General features: G+C 41.5%; 1 protein-coding gene across 1 annotated transcript; it reads left to right on the forward strand.

Moving 5' to 3' along the window:
* The first annotated feature begins 606 nt into the window (after nucleotides 1-606).
* Nucleotides 607-15806, forward strand: Cldn11 (claudin 11). The gene is made up of 3 exons (XM_047565244.1): nucleotides 607-1082; nucleotides 4551-4715; nucleotides 14557-15806. Exons 1-3 carry the CDS (start codon nucleotides 857-859, stop codon nucleotides 14787-14789), a joined length of 624 nt encoding a protein of 207 aa, XP_047421200.1. The 5' UTR covers nucleotides 607-856; the 3' UTR covers nucleotides 14790-15806.
* Nucleotides 15807-26396: the final 10590 nt, after the last annotated feature.

Consider the following 26396-nt stretch of genomic DNA (forward strand, 5'->3'; position numbering starts at 1 on the left):
TTTTATGAAAATAAGCTAATACATGTAAAATGCATGTACATACAATGTAATACAGCTCTGTGAGCTGCTGTTATCGCCATTATTGTGGCCATGCCTGCCTTCGACCATGAAAAGTTCATATATACTTATATACATATATAAACGCCCACACTGTAACTATGGTATGCTGACTTTTTCACCTCTGTACCTTAGGGTAGCTATCAATCAGTTACAATCCTGGGCCATGGGAGAACTGTACCTGGCGCCCTTGGGTGCACTCACAGCTGAATGGGTAGAAGGTGAGCAGCGATGGAGAGAAACGGAGACCCAGAGATAGAGATGAGAGAGGGACTGCAAGAAGAGAAATAATTCTCAGCAGAGCAGAACTCGCGCCAGACGAGAGCCCTCTGCGCTCTCCCCGTCTCGGACCAGGATGGGATTATTTTACTTTCCAGCACGGATCGAGCGTCGCCGGGGAGGAGAGAAGGGCCCCCCCTCCCGTTACTCTGCTCCCTTCCACACCCTCCTTTGGACCCCGCCTGGCGATTGGCGGGCTCGACCCCGGGCGGTCGCGGATTGGCGCTCCTCGGTCCGGGTCACCGGGTTTAAAGAGGGGGGCGGGGGCGCGCCACCCAGCAGCGCTGCTGTCCCCGCGGTGCATCGGTCGCTGTCCCAGCTGTGCGCTCGCCGCGTCGTCGGTGCTGTGCTCGCGGTCTCCAGCGGCCCGCACCAGCTCGAGCGTCCGGCCTCGGGCGATCGCCGGCAAGCGGCTCGCCAGGGCAGTACAGGAAGTACCTACCAGGGCAGGCGCTGTCCAGCCCGGGGTCCGGGCACAGCCAGTTGAGGGTCGAGGCGCGTGGACGTCGGGGTGGCCACCATGGTGGCCACGTGCCTGCAGGTGGTGGGCTTCGTCACGAGCTTCGTGGGCTGGATCGGCATTATCGTCACCACATCCACCAATGACTGGGTGGTGACCTGTGGCTACACCATCCCCACCTGCCGCAAGCTGGACGAACTGGGTTCCAAGGGGCTGTGGGCCGACTGCGTCATGGCTACGGGGCTGTACCACTGCAAGCCCCTGGTGGACATCCTCATCTTGCCCGGTAAGGACCCCCACTGTGCAAGCGGCTGCTTTCTAAGCCCACATTCTCTGAGTAGACCAGAGAGGGGGGCAGTAGACAGAGTTCACAGAAACATTTTGGGCCTCAATGACCTTTGGGCACATTTTTGACACCCCCATTCCCACCCTGCTGCAGAATTAGGCAGCTCTAAACTTAATCCCTCTCTGTCTCAGTTTTTCCTTTTAAAAAATGTTTTTATTTGTACTAATTAGTTATACATGATAGTAGGATGCATTTTGAGAAATCATACTCGGTCTCAGTTTTCTTATCTAGAATTTGGGATAATAATGTTAATTTGGCCAGTGGCAATGCTGATCCAGTCGCTCTAAGAATTTAATGAACCGAGGTGTCGACCCAGAGTAAGGGACACAGACGAAGAGAATTCCCACCGTCCCAGCCCTCCACTGCTTCTTTACTACCCTGGTCCCAGACTCTTCCCACAGACTCTGTGCTGCCAGTTAAGATTGCTGCAGAAGTGAGGAGGGAAGAGTCAAACGCACGCATTGGAGCGATTCAAACAGGTGCTGGCTGTTTCTCAGTCCTCCTGGGACGGGTTGGGGAGATGTTGGGGAGCTCCTAGCTCCATCCGCGGGGTCGCCAAAAAGTTCATGTCTAAGGGTGTCTCTGGGTTGCCCAGTTTAGCAAACCCCAGGTTGATTCTCGCAGTCCCCAGGGTCTATTTTAGCTACCCTACCCCACCTCTACCTCTGCTATGGAGGAGTCCGGCAGCGAGGCCGCGGTGACACCCTCCCCTGCTCTGCGACCCTCCAGTTGGATTGGGAAGAGTACACACTCCATTGCGAGAGAGACACTGAGCACCGCCAAAGGTCGCTCCTTCTGGCCTGCTGCTGTGTCTCCAAGAGGAGAGCTGAGGGAAGAATTGATCAGCCTCCACCTCCCTGATCCCCGCGGGGAGCCCCATCTTCCTTTGCTGTCCTGTGGAAAAATTATGGGAAAATTTCAATTGCGATTTAACTATGAGACAAGTTGGATGAATAGCGAGACCACGGGCGCCCCCTCGAGTTTTCTACTAGAAATCTTCCTGCCCTGAGGGCTCATTCTAGACCTGGCCCCTACATGGTGGCCTGCTGTCCCTCAAGCCTTTGTGAATTGTGCGCTGTTAAAGTGTAGTCTTGGCTTCCTTCAGACAGAGAGAAACCTGGCTCTGAAGCGGCGGGTCTAGGAGCGTTTCGCTTTGTGCCTTCTCTGAGAAGTTTTTTTTTTTTTTTTTTTGGTGGGGGTGGGGTGGGGTGGGGGTCGTTCAGAGACTCTGCACCCCTTTAGTGCCCCAAGTTGTGCCTATATCCCAGTGCTGGCCGTTGGAATAAATCTCCTTTGCTGCCCTAGTACTTGGCTTATCCTTATCACATCACTTTTCTGTTTTTTTTATTTTTTATTTTTTATTTTAATGGTGGTAAGTTAAGTTCTCTCACCACATTTTACAGTTTTTGAAGATGCACTTGGCCTCCTACTGTTTTGGCTTTCCTCTCCTAACCTGGACATTGCCTCTGGCACATAATAGGTGTGCATACTGCACATCTGGTCTGCCTTTTGCTACCCTTTCAGAAGGACAGAGAAGGCCAGGAAACTCTGATTAGGATCCAGCTTCAGTTAATGCTGGTCCTGGCCCCAGCAATCAAAATCTGGGTGATTAGAGATAAGTTTTTAACCTCTTTGAACCCTATTTGTCATCTTTTTAAAGTTAAAATCAATCACCTATCTTTTAGGATTGCTTTGGGGATTAAATGAGACAAGAAATGTAAACCTTCTTTTGTGTAGTAGATATTCCAATAAAGGGTAGCTATTCAAATCTGGGCATGAAATTTTTAAGGACCTTTGACTAAGCATAAATTTATTCTTCTGTTTCCCCTGGAATTAAATTTACTGAGCATTCAGTGCCAAGTGGTTTGTTTTCAAAGAATATGGGCCATTCTCCAGGGTGGAAAACATTATGGGGAGGGCCTAACCCTTCCGGCTCCCCCATCCCCTTACACTTTGTTTGGGGGCAGGGATGGTTCTCAGCCTCCATTTTTGACTTCTAGACATGGCCTTGGCACTGTAGCATGTGAACAGCTTGTGCTGTGAATTTCAGAACCTCTGTTGCTAGCTGACTCCCTCCTTTGTGTCTTTCCTGCCTCTCCTACAGACTGAAAGGCCAGGGAGGGGCTGGGCCTTCTTTGGCTCTTCTTTGGGAGTCTTTAAGTCAATAGATGTCTAATGAATTGTTTTTAATTCCAAAGAAGCTGACATGGGCAGTGGTTGGAAGAGAGCCCTTCTGGAATCTGAACTCTGGCAAAATATACCTTGCTAAGAGACAGTGCTGAAGTTGGGTCTTGGTGTATAAGGCAGCCTGGCTGGATTTGATATGGGGGTCCAAGTGTATGAGATAGAATTCGTAACTTTGAGCCAAAAAGGGAGGTAATAAATGAATGTCACTTTTTGAGGGGGTAAGTGTTTTAATGAGAAACAAATTCAAAAGTGAAACAGTAAATTTAAGTTTGTGAAATTCTCCCAGGACCTTGTCATATTTATTCTATGTAAATGTTGTACATGTTATAATCTATTTCTTAATAAAGTTAACTTGGCATTTTACTTGACAGTATAAAGTTTGGATAGCTTTGTTCTACTACCTTATTATTCAATCCACTTATCCCTTCATTTGTAATTTTTTGTTTACATCATCATTTATGGACACATGAAAACCAAGGCAGGTGTTGGTTCTCCGGGAATTCCCAGGTCTAGAGAGACAACTTTTAGACAATGATGGACATTTGGGGAAGCATGTTCAAGACATAGTGGAGAGAAGTCTGAATCTTAGCCTACTGTAGTTTAGAGCCATACACGATTCATACTCAAAATGAATTAAAAGCACATGTTTAGGCATGAAATCACTGAGTACACCTGCAGATAAAAGTAATAACATGAGTGATAATGACTAACTTTTTTCAGTACTCAGCATAGGAATTTTTCTAAGCACTGTATGAATTAATTAATTTACTCTTCTGTATAATTCTATCAGAGAAATGTAGGTACTACTATTATTTTTACTCTGTAGATGAGGACATAGCAGTTAAGTAATTTGCCCAAAGTCACATAGGTAAAGCAGATCAACAGCAGACTGGAACCCACATAGACCATTGCAGAAGACTTCTTTGAAGACTTGAGTTTCCACCTGAGTCTTTTACAAGGTGTAATAATGTAGACTCTGGACCCTTCATCCTGGAAGCTTGACCAAATCGTCTAAACCAGGGATACCCATTCCATTTCTCTAACCCCCATTTTTTGTTTCTGAGTTGCTGTAAAAGTTGAAGGTATGTAGTTATCCTGGACAATATTTAGCCTATTTCAAATCTTGGAATGTGGTGAGAAGAAAGGAATTCCTGTGAGGTGTGCCTCAGGAACGAAGAGGACCCTTGATCTAACCCACCCTATCTGTTCTCTTGTTCCTAGGCTATGTGCAGGCTTGCCGGGCCCTAATGATTGCTGCCTCAGTTCTGGGCCTGCCGGCCATTTTGCTGCTGCTGACGGTTCTCCCCTGCATTCGAATGGGCCATGAGCCTGGTGTGGCCAAGTACCGGCGGGCCCAGTTGGCAGGTGTCATGCTCATTCTGCTGGGTAAGCTTTCTATACATGCCCCAACTCTGAGAACCTGATGGACCTCAAATCTTGTGGTTGCTGCTTCCTCGAGTTCAAGGGAAACATGAAAGGAAGTCAAGAGAATCCACTGGGCAATTGACACCATAAGAGATTCCTTCCTATTCGATGATAAGTTTAAATAGAGGACTCAGTAATATCTGGGGTGTGGACACTGCACACAGAAATAAGTTTAAACAAAGAAAAAGAAGAAGAAGATTTTGAGGGTAGGAAATACTAAGGGAGAGACCAGAAGGACAGAATAGAGTTGTATGGTGGCTCTCCATTCAGGCTACACAGTGGACTTTCTTTTAGAACCCTTATATTCAGTTCCCACAGCAGATAAGAGAATCAGAAGTTTCTGGCGATCAGACCAGGGAAAGATATATTTGAAAACTCCTGGGTTGATTCTTATGGGCAGCCAAGATTGAGAACCTCAGTTAATATACAAAGAAAGAGGGAAAAAAGGAACATTCATTGAGTGTGGTAGACTAGTAGGGGATGATTCAGTATTTTTGTTCAATAAATGCTCATTGAGCACATGCACCAGGCACTAGGTGGGTCTTAGGGACATGGGGCAGTGGGAGGCAGTGTCTACTTTGAGTGTACACAGTGTGTGTGGCATGTGCTCATCTAAAAAGTTGCCCAGGTTGTGCACACAGAAAGAAGGCACCGAACCCAGATGGGTGTTTCCCAGAGCAGAGGAACCCAGGGATGAGTGCTGAGAATTGAAGAGAAGGTGGTCATATGATGGATTGGAAGTGGGGAGAGTCTAGGTCAAGGAAACATCACGTGCTTGTTTGCTGATCACACTTGCACTCAAGGCTTGATTTAACAACCAGTGGACGGGGCTTCTAGTTCTGCTCTCTTTGCTGATTTCATTTCTCTCCATCCCCCTGCCCCCACCCCCTCTGATTCCATTAGCATATCTAAATCCTTACAGAAGATGTGGAGTTTAAGAGCAGCAGTTCTTGTTGCAGTGTACATATCAGTGAGCAGAAACTCATCTGGATATGGGTTAGATTTGAAGTCACATTCTCCTGGGACAAGGGATTCCTGTTCCCAAGGTGGCAGATCATGCACTTAACAGGTGGGGAATATGTCAGGGTTCTGTATATGTCCATGCCACCGATGATGCTCACTCCCCACCAGGAGGCTTCTCACTCACAGTGACCCCACTGAGGTCAGGCACATGAGAGGTGGGCATCGTTTCCCAGGATGGTGAAAGGGCAGAGGTTTGTGGGTGCTTAAGACTTGGAGAATTTAAGGGTGGGGGAGGGGCGGTGCCTGTGTGTGGTGAAAAAGACTACTAATTTTCAGACAAATATCTGGACATGGAAATTTTGGTTCCAGACACAAAGAATCTGTGTACAAGTGCCACGTAGAACACAGCCTTGCTCTGTAACTCAAAGGTTCCCCTTCTCATGGTCAGATCTCTGTGTCCCTTTCTGATGGGTAGGCCAAAGCTGTATGATAAACTGGGTTGTGGAATCCAGAAGACCTTCTCTTCCGAGCCACTTGCTGTTTATTACTTTCCTCACTTTCTCCCAGAAGCTCCAGAAGGTTCTCTTGGGCTCTTGGAAGATGGGAGAGTCAAAGGTTGGGTGTGTCGTCTTAGGGGTTCATCTTTAGAAATTCTAGCCTTTCACAGGAGAGTTGCAGAGTATCTACAAGTGGATTAAAACAAATACAAACAAACCCTGCGGAAAATAGAGTGATAATAACAAGTATAGATAGACTAATTGGTTTAAAAACAGCTGAATTGCCTGGTAGAATAACCAGGCTTTGTTTTTGTTTTGGGATTGGGGGAAGCATTTGAACTTTCTTAGCTAAATTAGGTTTTCTTTATTGTTTGAAGTGGCTTGGTATAGGCAGATCATGTCATAGACAAGGGAAGTGCAGTGGGGTCGGGTGGTGGGGGTGGGCCCCACGTCCCTGTTGGCCTGTGTGGAGTGAAACTATTAGGGAGACAGGGTGTCCAGTGATCTGACCCTGCAGGAAGTCTCTCTGGATGGGGTGAGGGGACACACCCTTGGTCCCTTTACAGCTTGCATGTCCAGTGTTGTTCACCTCTTTGATGGCTCCTGTCCTGTCTGGCTTTGTTTCTCAGTGGGTTGCCACTTGCCTTTGGGTTGGATGTTGTTTTGACCAGGAGGAGCCAGCTCTGGAAATGTAAAGCTCATTGTCTCAAGTGCGGCTCCTGCTGATCTCCTCTAGGTCTTCTCACCCCAGCCCTAAGTGCCTTGTTTTCCACCCTTGGCAGTGAGTGGGAGGAGCAAGAGACAGTGAAGGCTCTCTTTGTGTAGCTCTGGTTGGTCTCTGTCACTGTCCCAGGAGAAGTCAGTGCTGGGCCCATGCTGGGTCCTAGGGTCACCGGATGGTGCACCAGCTGAGGTGTGGTTGCTGACCAAAGGGGGTGGGACAACACTGGAGTTGGGGGCCTGGGAACTGGACACAGTGTCACACGGGTCCTGGTATGGAAACTGAATGCAGTTAAAATCATGTTGTTTCTGACCTTGAAAATCTGTAACTATTTCTTTTTTTTTAAGGCTTAAAAAATTACGTCTGTTGTAACAACTCCATCTTCTGAGCAGTCTCAGTTTAATGGTGTGAGGTTTAGTTCCTGCTGTGGGGAAGAAATACAAGCCTGATGCTGTTGTCTTCTTAAGCCAGATGAGTAGCTTGAGGAGCAGCAGGCTTCTCAGATCTGGGGTGAATCTGAGGCCAATCTAATCTGTTTGTAGCTTTTCAAGAGTCCCTACCAATGCGTGAGGCGCCTGCGCCCTGAATCATTTCATCTAGTCAGTTGTGTCAGACCCGACTGTACTGAATTTGGAATCTATTGCTTTCTAACTGTTTAAACTGGGGCAAGTAGTTGATGTCTCTGAGTCTTTCTACAACATAGGAATGATAATGCTTACTTGTCTGGTTGGAAAGAACAGAGAAATTATTTAGCATGGAATCTGCCACATAGGAAGTGTTCAGTAAATGGCCATATGTAGGAAGTGTTCAGTAAATGGTCATTCTTTTTCTTGTTGGTTTGAGGAAAAAGAGAGTTAACCCAGAGGGCACCTGGCTATTCTTCCAGTCATGTCTAATTTCTGCGCAGGGTCAACCCCACTCTTGGAACTGGTGAGGAGAGACGATAACCTGTTTCTGGAAACATACCTTGTATCCTGGCTAAATGGAAATGCTTCCTTCATTTACTCTGTTAAAACACAGCCTGGGAATCAATAGTTGAAGATTTTTGCTTATTCCATTATGGAAAGCCAAAACAAGTTACCCTTCTGAAAACACAGACTCAGTTCTGCTTCACTCTAATTCCTACCTTGCTGCAAGTTAGAAAGTACTTTATTTGGATGTTTCTTAAGGGAATAAGATAGGGAATAGAAGGAAAAGCAATGTGCTTTGCTTCCTAAGTAGGGTCCTTTTGTCTTTTCTTTTCTTTTCTTTTTTTTTTTTAGGGTCTCTCCCATGCTAGGCTAGTACTCTACCTCTGCTCTACCCCAATCCTTTTTAAATATTGTTTTGTGGCAGGGTCTCTCTGAATTGCTCAGACTGGCCTCAACTTGTGATCCTGCTGCCTCAGTCTCCCGAGTAGCTGGGATCACAGGTGTGTGCCACAGTGATTAGTTCTTCCTTTTAGAAAACCTGGTTCCTGTTGGTAGTGGAAAAAGTTGGTTTAGTTTGGAACTTCAGGTTAACAGCAAAATTGTAGTAAAATAAAGGGTGTGGGCAAATGTGAGACAAACTGAGCTTGTCATACATGCAGGATCAGATGTAGTGTAGGGAAAAGGAATCTTTGGGTGTGGAATGACTAGTGAAGCCCTTGATTTAGGACATTAGGAACATTCTTAGAAAAATTCCTCATGTGCATATGTGAATATGTAATGATGAATCCCACCATTATATTCAGTTATAATGCATGAATTAAAATATGGAAAAATCTTCCTCCAAATAAAATTTCATGTAGATAGTGGAAAGGATGTGACATCTGAGTATGACTGTGGCTTAAAATGACCTCACCAGCAAAGTTGGAGGCACTAACTGCTTTGTGAATACTTCCTGCCTCTAAATTCTGTGGTTAAAAAAAAAAAATAAGGATCTGGGGTTGTGGCTCAGTGATAGAACACTTGCCTGGCATGCTTGAGGACCTGGATTTGATCCCCAGGACCAAAAAATAATAATAAATAAAAAAATCAATCAACCAACCAACCATAAGCTGGCTTTGAAAAGCTATAGGAAAAAAATAATAAAGATAATGATGCATGGAATAAAACTAAAGGAAAAAAATCTTGAAAGCAAGCCAGGAAAATAATGGACTCACATATTCCATTGATTTGATGATTTTTATAATATTAGCTCCTCCTAAAGATCACTTGTGTAAGAGGAGTATGTTACATGTCAACATTTTAGAGAATGATGAACAAGGAAGATAAAACCTCAAAACTTTTCTAGTTTCATATGAGAACAATAAATAGAGATTGACCCATCAGCTCATTAGAAATCTTATTGTTGCCTTCATGGATTCCTTTGTGAAAAGCTAAAATTAATTATTGCTACTTAGGTTGTATGTTATAGTAGTATTGATACTAAGATAGCATTCACTGTGTTGTAAAATGTTAAATGGAGGAGGATTTAAGAAACACTTGTGGAAAATTTCAAGTGTACATGAAAGAATTAGAATAATAAATTTCCGTGAACCCAAACTCCTTCTCAATAATGATCAGCTCATGTCCTATTTGCTTCATCTTCCCAATTCTCCATTTCTTCTAGGCTCCAGATGTTTTTGTCTCAAAACTCAGCTTATCAAGGAAGATTCCTCCCCCAGTATTACTAATATAGTCAGAACAATTCAAGTAATTTTGATACACATATTTCTCTGTGGTAGACATAAGGCTTTTGAAAGTTCATTCAATACCTGGTATTGATAGTAAAAAAAACCTTGAAAAAAGGTGTTCATTAGAGGAAGGCAGAAATATCAGTGTCTGGTGATCTTTCCCAACCTCTTTTTCTCCTTTTCTCAATTGTTGCTTCTCGAATCAAACACATCTGAATCAATTTTATTAAACTTCATTACCTTTATTTTTCTTTTCTTGCTATTAAAACTTTTGATGTCTAAAAATTGTACTTATTTATGAGGTTGTCTCACATTTATTTAACTCCCTAATATCATCATGTGCCATTTAATCTCTCACAACCTTGAAAGCTACACTAAACTTTCATTGCTCTAATATTGCCTTCCCCCCAAATTTCTCCTTGGTTAAGTCAAATTATCGTTAATTTTTAACAAGGGTGTATCGTATAAACTAAGAAACACATTGCATGACATCACTTGGAACTTAAGGTATTCTTATGAAAGGATCTGTATCTACCAGTGAAGTTTCCTTCTTTGTCCCCCCATCTCTAGCTAAGAATATTCACAATTTTTAACCTTCTATTCCCAAAGAGTAGATTATTCCTCACCTCTTGTGCAGTTAACAATTGAATCTTTTGAAGCTAAATAGGAGAAAGAGACTGAAAAATCTGAGTGCAAAAATTGTTTTTGGAGACTTAATTAAAAAAAAAAAACTTGGATGACAGAATATAAAAAAAATAATGAAAATTTCCTTTCTATTTCTTTAATTTTCCTTACCTTAAAGGTAAATGTGACTTTTAGGAAAATACTTTATTTTTTTCTAATAATAGAATCATTTCACACTTTCCTTTTTTTGGGTGGTGGGGGGTGGAGGGTTTCTGCAAATACAAATTTAGCAAGGCTTCTGTGTCTTTAAGAAAGTCCAAAATTAGTGACAGTTTTATTAACCTTTTGACAATTTTTAGTCGAGCAGTGATTGGACTTGCATTTTTAACTTTGCTGTTCATATTTTTTTCTCCCTCAGACCATGGCCGACATGGAGTAAATTCTCCTCTTTTTGTCTCTGAACATTTTTCAATTTGAGTTCAGTTGAAGGTCACTGCTCCCAGTGAGCCTCTCATTTCCTTTCATGTTGTGCGGTAGTCTGTCTTTTCTTAGTGGTTTTGATGTGGTTCATCTTTGAGAGCCACAGGAATTCCTCCCAGAGTACGTTTATCTGCTAGGAAATAAAGAGCCTGCTGGTGATCATTTGCCTTGTTTTGTATGGATTATAAACGAGGAAAACCTTTAATGAGGTAAATCGGGGGCGTGTGGCTCTACATATGTTAAAGTCACCTTAAGCTTTGATGACTTTAGAAGTCAGTCTTGGTGTGTATGAAGGGACAAGAAGAGCCCTGGGTTCATTTTCCACTGGTGCACCCACTTGCTCATCCAGTCCTCTGAGGTTCATTATATAAATGTCCAGACATTTTTCTTGTGTTTTTATTTCTAATGAATTATATTGCAATATATTCTAACAAAATCTCTTGACACTTAAACCAACTGATGGTTACCTTTGAAGATGAAGTCTGATTCTTTCCTTATCTGAAGATAAGTTAGTTTTATTATTGGTTTTATTATGGGAAAGAATGAAATGAACTTAGAGGCAATTTCTTGTCTTATTCAATGAAGTCTAAACCAAATTTCAAAGTTGTTTGGCTTCATGGGACGTGGGGGGTTGCTTTCTTGCCTGTGTGCATATACATGTGCCTGTGTATGTGTTTATGTGTTGTGTTTGTAAATACAAAATAACTAGAAAATGTAAAACTTAATTTGAAGCATAGTTGTTTTGAAACCAGTTAATTGTTTATGGGAAAGACTGAATTGAACCAAATCAGTTGTTTGGGAATTAAATCTTTTATTATTATTATTTTTCCTACATAATTCAGCTTGTAACTGTTGGACTTTTCCTTCTAAACAAACCTGAGTGTTTGGAAGCCCTTGCTAGGTTGCCCACGGTGGAACAGAAGCCGCTGTGGGGGCCTGGGGTGTGTAGCTGGATTGTGTATTGCTATGGAGAATCTACTGCAGTTCTCTCTGGCTAAAATACTCTGGAGGAGGATTTCGGTTGCCTGTGCCCCACTGAAAGCAATTTTCCAAGAGAGAATGATTTGGAATCCATAGCTGTAGGAAGAGAAAGAAAAGGACTTTCTCCTGTATCTGAGGTTTTCAAAGCCTTGAGCTGGAAAGGCAAATCTCAAACCCCAGTCTTCCTGAATGTTCTTTGTGAAAGGAAGATACATTTTTTCTTGGTGTTTCATATAAGTATTATAGAAGTGGATGTTATTATGCTTTCTTTAAGAAAATGAACATGTAAGATTTTAGCCCCTTAGATAACCTATATAGACTCCTTAATTGACCGGATGTGGTGGTATATGCTGGTAATCTCACTTACTTGGGAGGCTGAGGTAGGAGGATTGCAAGTTTGAGACCAACCTGGGCAACATAACAAGATCATGTCTCAATAAATAAATAAAAATAAAATAAATAAAAATAAAAAATGACTGAAGATATAACTTAAAGGTAGAGCACCCTGGGTTCAATCTCCAGAACTAGCTGGGTGGTGCATGTCTGTAATCCCAGTGGCTCCGGAGGCTGAGACAGGAGGATCACGAGTTCAAAGCCAGTCTCAGTAATGGGGAGGTGCTAAGCAACTAAGTGAGATCCTGTCTCTAAATAAAATACAAAATAGGCTGTGGATGTAGCTTGGTGGTGAAGTGCCCCTGAGTTCAATTCCCAGTACCCCTCCCCTTGCCCAAAACAAAAACAAACAAACAAAACAAAACCAAAAATCTCCAAAACTACAAAAACTAAACAAAACAAATTTCCTTAATTGTGTAGATAGCTCACTATTGATGCCAGACACTGGGATCTTTTGACCTGATGACATAGGAACTAAACTGAGCTCAGCAAGCTAACATGTAGCGAAGGCTTTTACTGGGGCCTCTGTTTAGGAAGGGAGACAGTTCTGACAGGACTCAGGCAGGCTCCCTGAGCCAAAGGAGGGAGCTCATTTTATTGGTTACTTTCAGGAGAGGGGAATGTTAATTTGCTATCGGTGTATTGAACTGAAGCATTGTTCCCTGTGTTAAAGATAAGTTACTACAGTTGATGAAGAGGACGCATACAGAACAGTCTGACCTCAATGATGCAAAGCTGACTTGGCTGAGGTTGGTACACATGAAGCCTCCTGGCTTCTGCTGTCAGGCCATGAGCCAAGACCCATGAGCGCTTTGCCCCTTATCCCTATGGTGGTCCTGTCTCACTGTAAATGGAGTGAACTCAGGCTGTTAGAAAACCAATCTGGACAATTCAAAGACCCCTGAATCCACTCTTGCCTCTGACTTCCATTGTACTTTAAAATAGGAATCACATTTGTTTATATGTATGTTGTACTCAGTTTGTGGGGGCAGGTTTATTCTGTTGTCAACAAAAAACACACAATGAGACAGTTGGGTCTTTCAAAATGGGTAAAACTTAAATCTTTCCTAAAGTTTGGAGCAAATGTATCGTGCTGTGTGTTTTAGTGTTTATTTAGAGAAAAAATATATTTCTTTTCTGTTGGCATAAAGGGTAAGTTAGGAAAATCACTCAGTGTGAGAAGAAATCAGAAAAGAGCTTATTGAGTTGAAAGTGACAAGGGTACCCCAGGTGGCACACCAGGCTGGCAGTGCAATGCCCTGTCTTGAGTTTGTTGATGGCTTTTATGACTGACAAGTGGAAACCTCACTATTACTGTTAGTCTTATGTCTGTCATCCCTAATGTATCATTCCCAACTTAAGGTTTTAAAAAAAATTTCCATCCTGTTTGTAGTTGTGAGAAATCAGATGATACCAAAGGAAGTCGTGGAGTTACTTTGTTTTGAGCTGTAATTTTAATCTTTAATTAAAATTCACGATTCAGTTCTTCTGCCTCACTAGCCTCATGATAGATGTTTAGTGACTCCATGTAGCTTGTGGCTACCCTATTTGGTAGTAGAAATTAAAAAATTGTCTTTATAGGCCCTTGTTTTTATTTTTACAGACTCTTGTTCTATTAGGAAAGGGGGGGGGGACAAAATGAGATAGAATTTATTTCTTATTTTAATCTGTAAAATCTAAACCTAATCTGAAGGTTAGCCTGATTGGTGCAAGACCATAAGTAAAGTTCTAATATCTTGACCCATCATAAAAAATATCATCATCATGAAATCCTTGAATAGGTGAATTATTTTACTCTAAGGATCGTTGATTTTTGGGTTGGGATTTTGTGATCATGAATAGAACAGCATAGATTCAGACCCTCAGCTAATGCTCCACTTACATCTAGCAACATTCACCATGGCAAGAGAAATTGCACAACTTCTTCAGGTCTTTGTAGTGTGAACTGAATAGAGAGTTGAGGGGAGCATCATTTTGTTCCCAGTCTCTAAATAGCTCAGGTCATTCAGTCATTCAACAAGCATACATAGAGCACCTCCTCTATGCCTGGTGCTGAGCTAAATATTGAGTTTGCAGACATAAATAAGGTACAGCCCCTGCCTTCAAAAAACTCAGAGCCTGGTATAGGAAATAGACCTGTAAAGAGAAAATGATAATATGATTAGGTGAATGTAATGATAGACTTGGAATTACAAAGCCACAATGTACGAGTAAGAACAAATTTTTGGTCTTAAATGATTTATTTTTCAGTTTTTACATGAGAGCTCTTTTGTCACTGCCACCTGTTGAAAAAAAAAAAAAAGGGCCCAGCAGGGCAAGCTGCTTTGACAGGACTAATTCTACAGCCGCAAGTCTTTAGGCTCTGATTGCCGCGGGAGTGGAGCTGTGTGTTTGGAGCTGTTCTGGAGCAGTTGCGAGGCGTGTGGATACGGAGCGAACGCGCTGCACACCGCACTTGGTGAGTGGCGGGTGCGCCCAGTCAGCGCTTTCTTTCTGTCTCCCCAGCTCTCTGCGCCATCGTCGCCACCATCTGGTTCCCTGTGTGCGCCCACCGTGAGACCACCATCGTGAGCTTTGGCTACTCCCTGTACGCGGGCTGGATCGGTGCAGTGCTGTGCCTCGTGGGTGGCAGCGTCATCGTCTGCTGCGCTGGAGATGCCCAGTCATTTGGTGAAAACCGTTTCTACTACTCTTCGGGCTCCAGCTCCCCGACTCATGCCAAGAGTGCGCATGTATAAGAGAGCGGCCACGGTACCCGTGGAGGTGCTGTAGATGCCGGGCCTGTGGCCCTAGGTTCATTCTCTGCCAGGCTCCAAAGCCAAAGGTCTAAACATCCTGCCTGGTGTTCCGTAGTCTTAACACCACTCCCCGCCCCCACCCCCCACCACCACGTTTTGGTTGCCTTAAAAGAAATCTCTGGCTCAGATAATGCCCACATAGTTTCTACGGTGTTGCCCACGATTATCTCTTTTCTCGGGCATCCCTTTGTTGTTTATTAAAAAAAAAGAATTTTTGTTTCTCTCTAAATTTTAAATGTCTTGCAAACACGACTGAGTTGGGTGCTGGTGGGGGAGCGAAATAAGAAACACTTTTCAAACTGTTACAGATGACAATGGGAGTCTCATAAAGATGCCTCTCTGTTTGCTCCCTCCTCTTCCATTCCAAGGTCATTTACTTCTAAGAGATAGAAAAAGATAGAATTGGGGACATGGGGTGGGGAGGGAGGGGAATTGTGGAACTTTCTCTCCGTGGGAAAGTTTCCCTTTTATAAGTTGAGGGCAAGGGGTGGGGATATTTTTTAGTTTGTGATTTTACATTTATCTGTACATACTTTTTTCAAAATCGATTGTTTTTATAACCATGGTTTTCCTGAAATTCTCAGTTCATCAGTATGAAGGAAATGAACCAAATAGACTTTAATCATGCAATAAATAACAGTACAAGTGAGTATAACTTTTACTGATGTTCCACAAAACATTTTTGATTTCCAGAGTTGTGTGATATACTTTTTAATCCCACATTTGCATATGCTTCAAATTAACACATTTTAAAAGCCCTTTTCCCTTTCTCTGTTTTTGTTCTGTTAGCTCTCTTGAAGCAATGTTTAACGTAAGCTGTACTGTTGAATTTGGCTTTACGGGTGTAAATGCTGATGGTGTTATCAGCATCTGAGACCCCAGACTCTCCAAACACGGATGGTGCATTTGGTTCCTTAAGTGAAATCTGTGCAATAAAATAACAAACTGTCTGCAAAACTGGCCTTCAATCTTCTGTTGTATCCAAAGGTATTCGTCTACTGATTTAAAAAAAAGTCTCATTAATCTCTACTGGTAATTTATAGGGGACCTGATCAGTGAGTCAGGAACAAGTCATTCTACATTGCCCTGAGTAATTAAAAGTTACAGTTTATTCACTAATAGTGTGGTGGTAATGTATGATCATAAAAATGTAACCTTAATGTTCTCCAGGTTTCTACTGTAGAGTGACTTTTTGGTAAATGGGTTGCAATCAGAAACCAAGTGCTAAGCATTATGTGATTAAACTCCTTTATTTACTTTGAACATTTAGTATAGAATTGGTTAAGTATGAGGGAGAATTTTAAAAACCCATTTTATTGGATCTTTAGTTATAATACCTAAATACATTTTGTCACATATGTAGATTTTTGGAAATTTTGGACAAAGACATTGAGTTGATTTTTATTTGTTTCCTATTCCATAAACTGTCAAATTATGGGCCTGCTCTAAGGAAATAGATAATCTATTTCGGCAGACATTTTCCAAATAAAATACTAATCTCATTAGTTGATAGTATAATAATTGGCAAACATTTCCTCCTTGGAAATCTCCATTTGTGTCAGACATTTGTAGAAATTTATGTACATTAGGATATTGTACTTGGTAGGAAGTGTTTCTAAATTACTTGTGCAGAAAAGACAACATGTTGACAAAAATATTTGCTCTGTTATGAGACAGTTTTTGCTAGGATATGACTCATGTGACTATATTGGAAGACCCTCCCTACCTCATTAAAACATGTCAAGGTATACTGGATTATGACCATGAATGCAGCAGAAGGCATGTGGAGGGAGAAGTAAGATTTTAGGTCCTCTTGTTCCCTCTCTTCACCACCAGTCAGAAGCATCATTAAATACAGTAGTGATCTTTGGGATGTGCTGGTTCCTTCCCATGAGAATGCTGCTTGCTTTACTGTAAGAGGGGTGAGCTACCCTCGTTCCGTTTTCCTTGAAGCTTGGGGGAGAGACCTTACATCTCTCCTAGCTAACTTTGTCCGGACTAATTAAGGAATCCTGTTTTGTAGGTCATAACTGTAGTGTTAGGGTTTATGATCAGTTTGAGGAAGAAGGGTAGATTTTCTTCTAGAACAGTACTGTTCAGTGGGAATATGTGAGTCACATATGTACTTTAAAAATTTCTAATAGTCACATTAAGAAAAATCTAAAAGTAAATGGAGAAATAGTGAGGAATGATGTTGAGCCAAATTATATCGTTATATTGTGTGCATGTACAAATATATAATAATGAATCCTACCATTATGTACAACTCTAATGCAAAAAAAAACAATATGGAAAAACTAAAAATAAACAAATGAAATTAATTTTAACATATTTTACTTGATGTAGTATATCAAAACATTATTTTGATATTCTTTTTTTTAATTGAGTTTTTGGATCCAGTGAATTTTTTTTTTTTTTTTTTTTTTTTTTTTTTTTTTTTTGCTGGTACTGGGAATTGAACCCAGGACCTTAGCATTCTACCAACTGAGCTATCTCCCCAACACCGCCAGTGAGTGTTTTATACTTACAGTACATCTCATTTCAGGGGTTCAATGGTCACATGTGGCTAGAGGCTATTTAAATTTGATGATACAGTTGTAAAATGATAGGATCTTTCTCAGTAATCATCAAGAGGGATTCAATCTTATTATGTCTACATTTAATAGAATTCCATTAGAACTTTACAATTACAATTTATTGAACAATTATAATAAATCTTCCTCCAGGTGAAGACAATGACCCCCAATCCTATGTGAAGTGCTAACCTAATGTATTCTATGTGAGTAACAGGGAAAAGGAAATTCGTGCCTTTGCAACCCATTTGTGTCAGGAACTTCACACATTTATTCCTTCCTGCCATCCCCACTTTATGGATGAGGAAAATGAGATGTAGAAAGATTCAGTTTGTTTGTCAAGGTCAGATAGCCACTATAAAGAATCAAAAGGAATTTAAAACTGTTTGAGGTCCCCATTCTCCAACTTGAGAATCACTCCTAGGGAGTTAGGTGAAAGGCAACTTCACTCTCTTCACCTCCAGACTGACTCAGTACATCTGAATCTTACTACAGACCCAAGAGTCTGTATTTGTTTTTGGGAGTTTTGGAGGTTGAACCCAGGACCTTGTGTAGCTAGTCATGTGCTCTGTCACTGAGCTACACACCCAGCCCCAAAAGTCTGTATTTTTATTGGGCACCCTCAGTGGTTCTGATGGGGTGGTCTCCCCACCGTATGGTAATAAACAGTGACTGGAACATCTTTCTCATACTTAGTGTAGCTAACACTGTCCTTTGTCTCTTCTTGGAAAGTTATCAGAAGGTAGATAATTTTGAGTTAGCCCTAGCTTTCTGCCCCTCTTGCTTTAGCCCATTCTAAAAAGACAACATGCAGGGGATCTTTGGCTTGAAAATGAGCCAGTTCTGTTTATGCTTTCCAAGAATTTGATAAAAACCAAATTAGAGAAAAGAATGTTTCCAGGGAATCTCTGAATCTAGGAATGTTAGTTACAATGACAGCAACAAAGAAAGAGAAGATTGTATACTTCAAGAATACAAGATACATATTTGTGCTGCATTGGTGGTTTGGTGTAACAATAGAACAAGGTTTGGTTGTATCTTGTCCTTTTTAAAAATTTTAATCTACACGTCAGTGTTCTCTATACAATGTACACAATGTGAACTGCAACATCTTAAATGTTTGGCAGGACATTCATGCTCATGACATCACATGCTGGGAGGACAGGGAGGCCACTGTAGGCCTGGCCCCCAGGAGAGGCAGCATCAGTGCCACCATTGAGATGGCCCCACAAAAGAGTAAGTGACAGCCAGATGTGCAGCTTAATGGAGACTGAACCAGGATTGTGGGTGGAACATTGGCACATGCTGCTGATGGCTTGAATAGCAGCTCTTGAGGAATCTATATTTCTCTACCTCATGCAGAATCTCAGAGCTTAAGGGCTTTGTGGCCCTGTGGTGGCCAGGGGAGGGAGTGGAGATGGGGGGAATTGTCACTGCTCCATGCCCCATTGTTGAAATGAAAAGTGTGGAAATGTTGAGCCGGTCCTCAAGGATCGGATCGGGACAGGCAAGATTGCTTAATTCTTAACTTCCAAGCTACCATTCAAATAGCAAAGAGCATCTGATTGTCACAGTTGGAGGCTTTCTTTAATTAAGACAGTTATGTCTCTATTTCTTTTATACTGAGCTATATACAGTTGTGATTTTCAAAGTGGAAGGTACATACAGATCACTTGAGGATCTTGTTAAAATGCAGATTTTGACTCAGCAGGTGTGGAGTGGGCCTGAGATTCTGCATTCTAACAATGAGGATGCTGCTGCTGCTGTGTCCTAATCTCAAACCTGGAGTAACTAGCCTCTGGAGGCTTCCTCCTGTTGAAACTCCACTGTCCTCATGCATCTGCATGGCAACAGGTGTCTCTTCCCTGGAAGGTACTGGGAATGGTTCTTTGCCTTTCAAAATAATTCTGGAGCTCCATTAGCCAGAAATTTTGGTGCAGATCATTCATTTGACTTCAAGGTTTTGTTCCTCATTAAAATATAAGCACCTAGTAGAATGTTGGGACCAACTATTACTGGCTAGCCATTGACTACTAGTTCATGAAAGCTGATCATTACAGTTTCAGGAATTTTGTGAGCCAGTTGATAACACATAGTCTTGGTGGGATACTTATACCATGGAAATGAACCAACCTTACAAATCAGGTGTTTGGCCTCTGCTCACTCCCACTATCCAGCTAGTCCACATTGCCCTGCTCTTGGGGAGCCATACATGGAACTACACCAACCTTTAATGCCTTGATTGTGAATGACTGTATTCTTCCCTTTCCTGAGAAGTTCCCATAAGGGAAGGTGGGAGAATATAGGGTAATTGAGGGAGAGCAGATGCACCAGCTACAGACCCTTGCGCCCTGGTTCCTTTGCCCTGAATGTGAGGGACCTGGTGGCCTAGGCAGAGGTAGGGTGACTTCTCTACCTTTTAGCTCCTATGTTCAAGATTTGGAGAGCAGGCAACAAGTTCGCCTTAAATATTCAATACCTTGGTACCTGCTTGGTACCTGAGGACCTCCCAGTACCCTTTGAACTCATACTGTACTTACTGGTTCCACTAATCTGGTTTTTGAAAATTTCTGGGCAGATTTAGTTTTTAAAAGTCACACTTTTTCCTGATTATAAAAGTAATAATAATCTAACATCTAACATTTATTGAGAGCTTCTTCCTACTAAGTACAACTCTAGTACTTTACAAATGCTAAGATATTTAATTTTTATAATACCTCTTTAAGTTAGGGGTTATTAAAACTGTGTTTCTATTTTAGATAATGAAATTGAGACATAAGTTAGCTTGCCTACATCACACAGCTATTGTATAATGTCTATTCTTATAGAGAATTCAAACACTGTGGAAAAATACAAATAAGAAAATAAAAATATCACCCATTATCTTTGCATGAGAGTACTTTTGTATGTATTCTTGTCATCATCTTATTTTAAAATAAAAACTCCAACATATTCTACATGTAGTTTCATAATCTGCTCTTTAAAAATACTTAGTATGTGGAACAGTCTTTTCATCTTTTTTTTTTTTTTTTTTTTTTTTGTGGTGCTGGGGAGTGCCCAGCTTCCCTCCTAGTACTTATAATAGGATGCAGTAAATAAAGTTAATATGCTGTTATTTTAAAATTATTTGAAATATTTAATTTGTTTCAGTTGGTATGAAATTATGTAAGAGAATATTTGTAATAAATGGTTGATAATAAAAAATTCAATGGTATTCATGATGGGAGAGAATACGTGCCAAGGAAAGGTGGAGGCCTGTGGTTCTGCCTGCCTGGCATTACAGTTCTGCTTCAGCTGGGTTGTGGTTCACAGAGAAAGGAGCACAGGAGTCTCTAGGAGAATTTGTGGGGGGCACTCTGATCTGATAGCTCAAGGCTTAGATGGAAAGCTCTGGGATTTTTTTTAGCTAAACCATTGTTCTTTTTTATTACTTCCATCATAATGTACTAAACATAATCTTTTGAGACAAAACCAAAAATAAATCACTTGCCTTTTCCCCAGGTCTTTTAGACCTTAAATCCTATGTTTATGCTAGAAAAATCTGGGTTCCTGTGCTGCCTGGTTTTGTTTATTGTTTTGACAAAAGTCAGGGAAAATGTACATCTAGCGGTGTGAGGAAGGCCCAGGACTGTTGGGGATGAGGAAATTTGGGCAGGTGAGTCCTCCGGGTGTTTCTCTTGGGTCTGCTCTGGCCTCCTTGAGCTGAGCAGAACCTTCTCACTGTCCTCCCAGTTTCCTCTTCCCTTCTGTTCCAGGTTATATAGAACCCCTCCTCCCAACCTGAGCCTTTCCCCAAACAGAACGGAGTTCAGATGACCTTAGTCATGGAGTGTCTAAGCAAGGAACTCGGGCCATTCCCTTCAGTATTTCTCAAGTGTGGAATGGGAATCATTGGCATACAACTCACTGAGTAAAACAGATCCCTGGGTCCCACCCAAGACTTATGGAGGCAGTATCTGGGGGAAAGCCTGGGAATTTGCATTCTGAATGTCTTCCCAGGTAATTCTGATGCACTCTGAAGTTTGAGAATCATGAAAAAAGTTTCAGTGAATGGAGATAAAAAGTGATTTGCCCAAGGTCATATTACTAGAGAGTCCTTTCCCATTACCTAGAACTTGATAAAATTTGGGAGTTGTGATTTGTGGGAACTGCTTCTTCTTTGAAGGACCTGTTCTGTCAGCATGAGAGCTGACTTGTCCAACTTGACCTTTACTACTGGTTTTGGGGTTGACCACTTATCTCAGGCTCACTTCCCTGATATGATCGGGATTGGCCCAGGAGACTAGCATTCTATCCATATAGCTCCATTCTTTATTGGAGTTGTGGGTCTGAGCATTTTTCTCCTGATAGGAGAACTGGAAAGACGTGAGCCTGGAAGCTCTCAGCCTCCCTCCTTCCAGCAATGTGGGAAAACGGAACCTGGGAAAATGAGGCCAAAGTGCAGAGGGAGGTAGAGGCCTAAGAAGAGTTTTATGGTACACAGAGACCGAGTTCCGTTTTTGTTTCTGAGGCCGGCTTCATAGGTACCCTTTGGTTACACAAACCAGTTCTCCACTGATCTCTACATTTCTTATTCAGGCTCTGATTTTACAACACCAGGCTTTCTGACTCTGCAGACTCTAGCTAAGACCCAGTGCCACTATGTCCATATCAGTTTTCTCCTCTTCTTTATACTGGTCCTCTGCTACTCCATTGCCTCATGGTCTGTCTCATCAAGAGAGAATCAATCATCATTAAACAAGGGATACCTCACAATATTCCGGAGAATTAAATACTATAAAATTTAAACTCTTTCCTAAGGCTATTTATATTTTCAGGAAACTTAAAAAGCTTTTGTTATTTAAAATATCTCCCTCATTCTCCCTTTTGCTCAGAATGGAACCAAATTCTAAATAAGGAGGACTTCAGGGCATGATGCCAGCCACATAATTTGTGTTTTCAGATCTAGACCTCCTTAGAACTTACTGATATTTTATTAATATCTGAAATCTCATTTATTGTTTAAAAATTCATGAACTCTTAAAATTTGGCCCTCTAAAAATGGGTTTGTGGAGCATCTATTAAGATTATATTGTTTATCCATTATTCATTTGTTAATTAGTTAGTTCATTAATTAAATAAGCATTTAATGAGCACTTGCCGTGTGCCAGCCATACATTAGCCACCAAAAGGGAAGCCCAAAGATGATCTTAGCCCTCAACTCACAGTTTAGTGGTGAGGTTAACTGTGTCATGATTAACGATACTATTAGTTTCTTATCATTGTCATCTTTAACTTATGTTGGAAAGTTACACACTGACTGAAAGGAAACATAAGGTACCCACAGAAGCCCATTATGGCACAGATTAAGGATAAGAGGCTTCAGGATACTTGATGGGTGAAGGCATATTCATTTTACATCTTCCCCCAACCTTACACTTTTCTTGATGGGTGTGCAAAGTCAGCCAATCCCTAAACTTTCTAAATCTAATGATTTGCTGGTATGATGGCACAAGTCTGTAATCCCAGCAACTTGAGAGGCTGAGGCAAGAGGATCACAAGTTCAAGGCCAGTCTCAGCACTTTATCCAGGCCCTAAGCAACTTGTCTTGAAATAAAAAAATAAAAAGGACTGGGGATGTGGCTCAGTGGTTAATCCCCTCTGGGTTCAATCTGCAGTACCAAGGCAGGGCAGGTGGGCTAATGATCTAATTGTGAGCAAAGCAGTGGAACCCCTTCTCCAGGCTTCTGTGGCATGTCCTGTCAAGACCGTCTGCAGAGGAACATGCTGTTTCTTCTTCAGACTGTAACTTAGTGAAGGTGTCAAGCTTTTGCCTGATGTAAAAACTCACTCTCCAGGTGTCAGACCTCAGCTTCTCTAGTGACAGGAACAACAAGAACATGGGTGTCTCAGGTGGCACAGACATGCAATAAGATGCATGGCCCTGTGCAATCAGCAGGGTGAAGTGGTGAACAGAAGCGATGGTTCCCACGGTGGGGACTGCAGATGGTGTCAGGATGCTGAACTGTCCCAAAGAAAAATATGAAGAATAATCTTGCTTTTCATAGTTGATAATAACACCCAACCAAATAACAAACTGTAACAGCAACATATGGGCATTTATTGACTAAAGAAGGCAACATGCCATCATGTGAGTCATTTAATGAAATCCATTCTACAAAATGTGTAAGTCTGATGATCCACATTTCCACGCCTAGTCTGGTGGCCTGATCCTTAAGGGCTCCCACTGTTTCATGCTCGGTGGTTCACCAACCCCAAGAGGTGACTGTTGAACACATGCACAGAAGGCAGCATCTATGCTGCAGGTAGATAAGGTCAAAGAAAAGCGGAAAAGGTCCATGCATCTCCCCTGGGAAGGTTCCTGATGCTACCACAGGACTCTCCTTAGGTAACATCTTGCTGCAAGAGAGACCCAGGAATATAATAGGTATCAGGGCTGGCTACATAACACAGGTTCTCAGTGCAAAATAAAATTGTGGAGTTCTTTCTGAAAAAAAAAAAAAGGTGTTGTTAAAGATACTAAAATAAAAAGCATTTTCTTTTTTCTGTGTTCTCTTTGTTATCTGTTTTTGCTATTTAATGATGTTCTCAGTAAAGAAAATTAAAAATTTAAATTACTACCATGAATTTTGCCATCTGATTTTTACATTGTGCAATGTTAATTTTAGGTACAATCACAGCAACATTTAACTTCTGTGCAGAAATGTTCAAGTTCCACAATTTGTATCTGGTAGCTCATAACATGTTCTTAGTAGGACGGGGGCAACACTGCACAAAACTAACTCAACTGTTGTTTATTTTACTCTTTTTTCTCTCTTTTTAATACTGAAGATTCAATCAGAGACAATTTACCATTGAGCTCCCTCTGCAGCCCTTATTATTTTTTATTTGGAGACAGAGTCTCACCAAATTGCTTAGGGTCTCACTAAATTGCTGAGGCTGGCCTTGAACTTGTGATCCTTCTGCCTCAGCCTCCTGAGTTTCTGGGATAACAGGCATGTGCCACTGTACCCAGCTTTTATTTTACTCTTTATGTGCACATGTTCTGCAAGTACTCTTTACCTTCAGCTTCCTGATGAGTAAGGAAGAACTGGCATGAAAGGGATCTATGGGTTGTTTTATCTTTCCATTTCCTTCATTTTCGGTGTAAAGTGGTGATAAGACAATGAATTAACAGAAGTGAGAAAGGGTACCATAGGGTTCCTTGTTCATTCTTGTTCTTAGAACTCCATTCCTTCTTTCTGTATTTGAAGCAAGTCCTGGTTTCAGTGGTAAGTGTAACCCCTGGGGACCATCAGTGCATCCACTCAGTGCTAGACACACGCTTAGCTTTGAACTTGGAATCTTGCTGACCTCCCATATATCATTGTGATGCCCCATGAATGTAGGGTGGCAAGAAAGAGTGCATGCGTACATCATGAGTCTTTGCTCCCATGCATATGCCATTGTCCCATTAGACTTCACTTATAAAACACAAGTTTAATGGCCAGATTATTAGCAATGTCAAGATGTCAACAGCAGAGTATTAAACCAAGTGCTGGCTCCTTCTGCCTTGGGGCCTGTGAGATTATACAAATCACATATCTGTGAAGCTGGTTGTGGACTTTTTAATTTTAGCTGACTGGGAGCCCAGTTAAATTTGATTAAGTTTGTAAGAAGAAAAGAATGGATCTTGAGGGAAACTTGTAGGCCAAGTCATACCTTCTAACCCTTCTCTAAGGAAGGTGTTGTCTCCTGTTGCAATACAAAGAAACAGGGACTTGCCCTTGTGTGAGCCAGTATTAAGGGCAAGATTTGAACCTAGGTCTTCTAATGTTCAGATCCGTTTTCATGCTGCTGCAGCATATTTGGAGTTTATAAAAAAAACCTAAATTATGTTTAGCAAAATACAGGGTGTGTTAGTTAGCTTTGTGTCTCTGTGACAAAATACCTGAAAGAACAACTTAGAAGAGGAAAGATTTATTTTGGCTCGGTTAGTGGTTTCAGCCCACACTTAGCTGGCTCCATTGCTGTGGGCCTGTGGTGACATAGAGAATGCAGAAAGAGTGTGGTGGATCAGAGTTTGTCATCATGGCCACTGGGAAACAGAGGGAGGGAGAGAGGATGGGGCTAGGGACAAGACACAGCTCCCGAGGGCACGCCCCCTAGGACCCATTCCTTCAACTAGGTTCTACCTCCTACAGTTTCCACCACCTCCTAATAAGGTCACTAAATTATTGGGCCATTGATGTGGTCAGAACCCGTATGATTCAATCACTTTCCAAAAGCCTCTCTCTGAACATCGCTGTATTGAGGACCAAGTCTTCAACATATGAGCCTTTGAGGGACATTCATATTCAAACCATAGCACAGTAGAACAAGAATATAAAAAATGTGAATCTTTCTTATAGGATATTAAGGAGAAATAATTTTTATTTAAAATAATAACACAGAATATACCATACATGTATTAATTCATTTAATTCTTATAAGAGTCCTATGAGTTAGGGCTTATCAGTGTACCCATTTTACAGATGAGGCAACAGAGACATGGAGGGGTTAAGTAAATTGCTTAAGATTCCATGGAGAGGAAGACAACCCATGCTGTCTCCTAACCACCGTTCTCACCTTTAAGTGGAATTTATTCCCTACAAAAGTGAAATGAATTACAGTGGAAAACCATTTAGTGAAAGGACAGACTCAAACTTACTGTTAGATACTTTACAAACTTACTGTTAGATACTTTACAAACTTACTGTTAGATACTTTAACATAAATTTGTCCCAATTACAAATATTAGTTTTAGGGTTAGGGTTAAATTTTGGATCTGTTCATCTTCAGAACAGATATTCTTAGAAAGGGATTTTTTATCTGTGTCAATTGAAAATTAGGGGACTCCAAGCTTCTCCGCAGCATAAGGGCAAGGGGATAGTGTGTCTCTGGAAAGGAAAGGAACTCATAATCTCCATCACTCCACAACAGGAAACAGGGCAAT

The sequence above is a fragment of the Sciurus carolinensis genome, chromosome 9 (genome assembly GCF_902686445.1).
Source record: "Sciurus carolinensis chromosome 9, mSciCar1.2, whole genome shotgun sequence".
Taxonomy (NCBI): Eukaryota; Metazoa; Chordata; class Mammalia; order Rodentia; family Sciuridae; genus Sciurus; species Sciurus carolinensis.

Coding starts and splice junctions, on each gene's coding strand:
- Cldn11 (XM_047565244.1), top strand. CDS start 857: ATGGTGGCCACGTGCCTGCAGGTGGTGGGCTTCGTCACGAGCTTCGTG. Junction 1,083..4,550: donor GGACATCCTCATCTTGCCCG/GTAAGGACCCCC, acceptor TCTTGTTCCTAG/GCTATGTGCAGGCTTGCCGG. Junction 4,716..14,556: donor TGTCATGCTCATTCTGCTGG/GTAAGCTTTCTA, acceptor CTGTCTCCCCAG/CTCTCTGCGCCATCGTCGCC.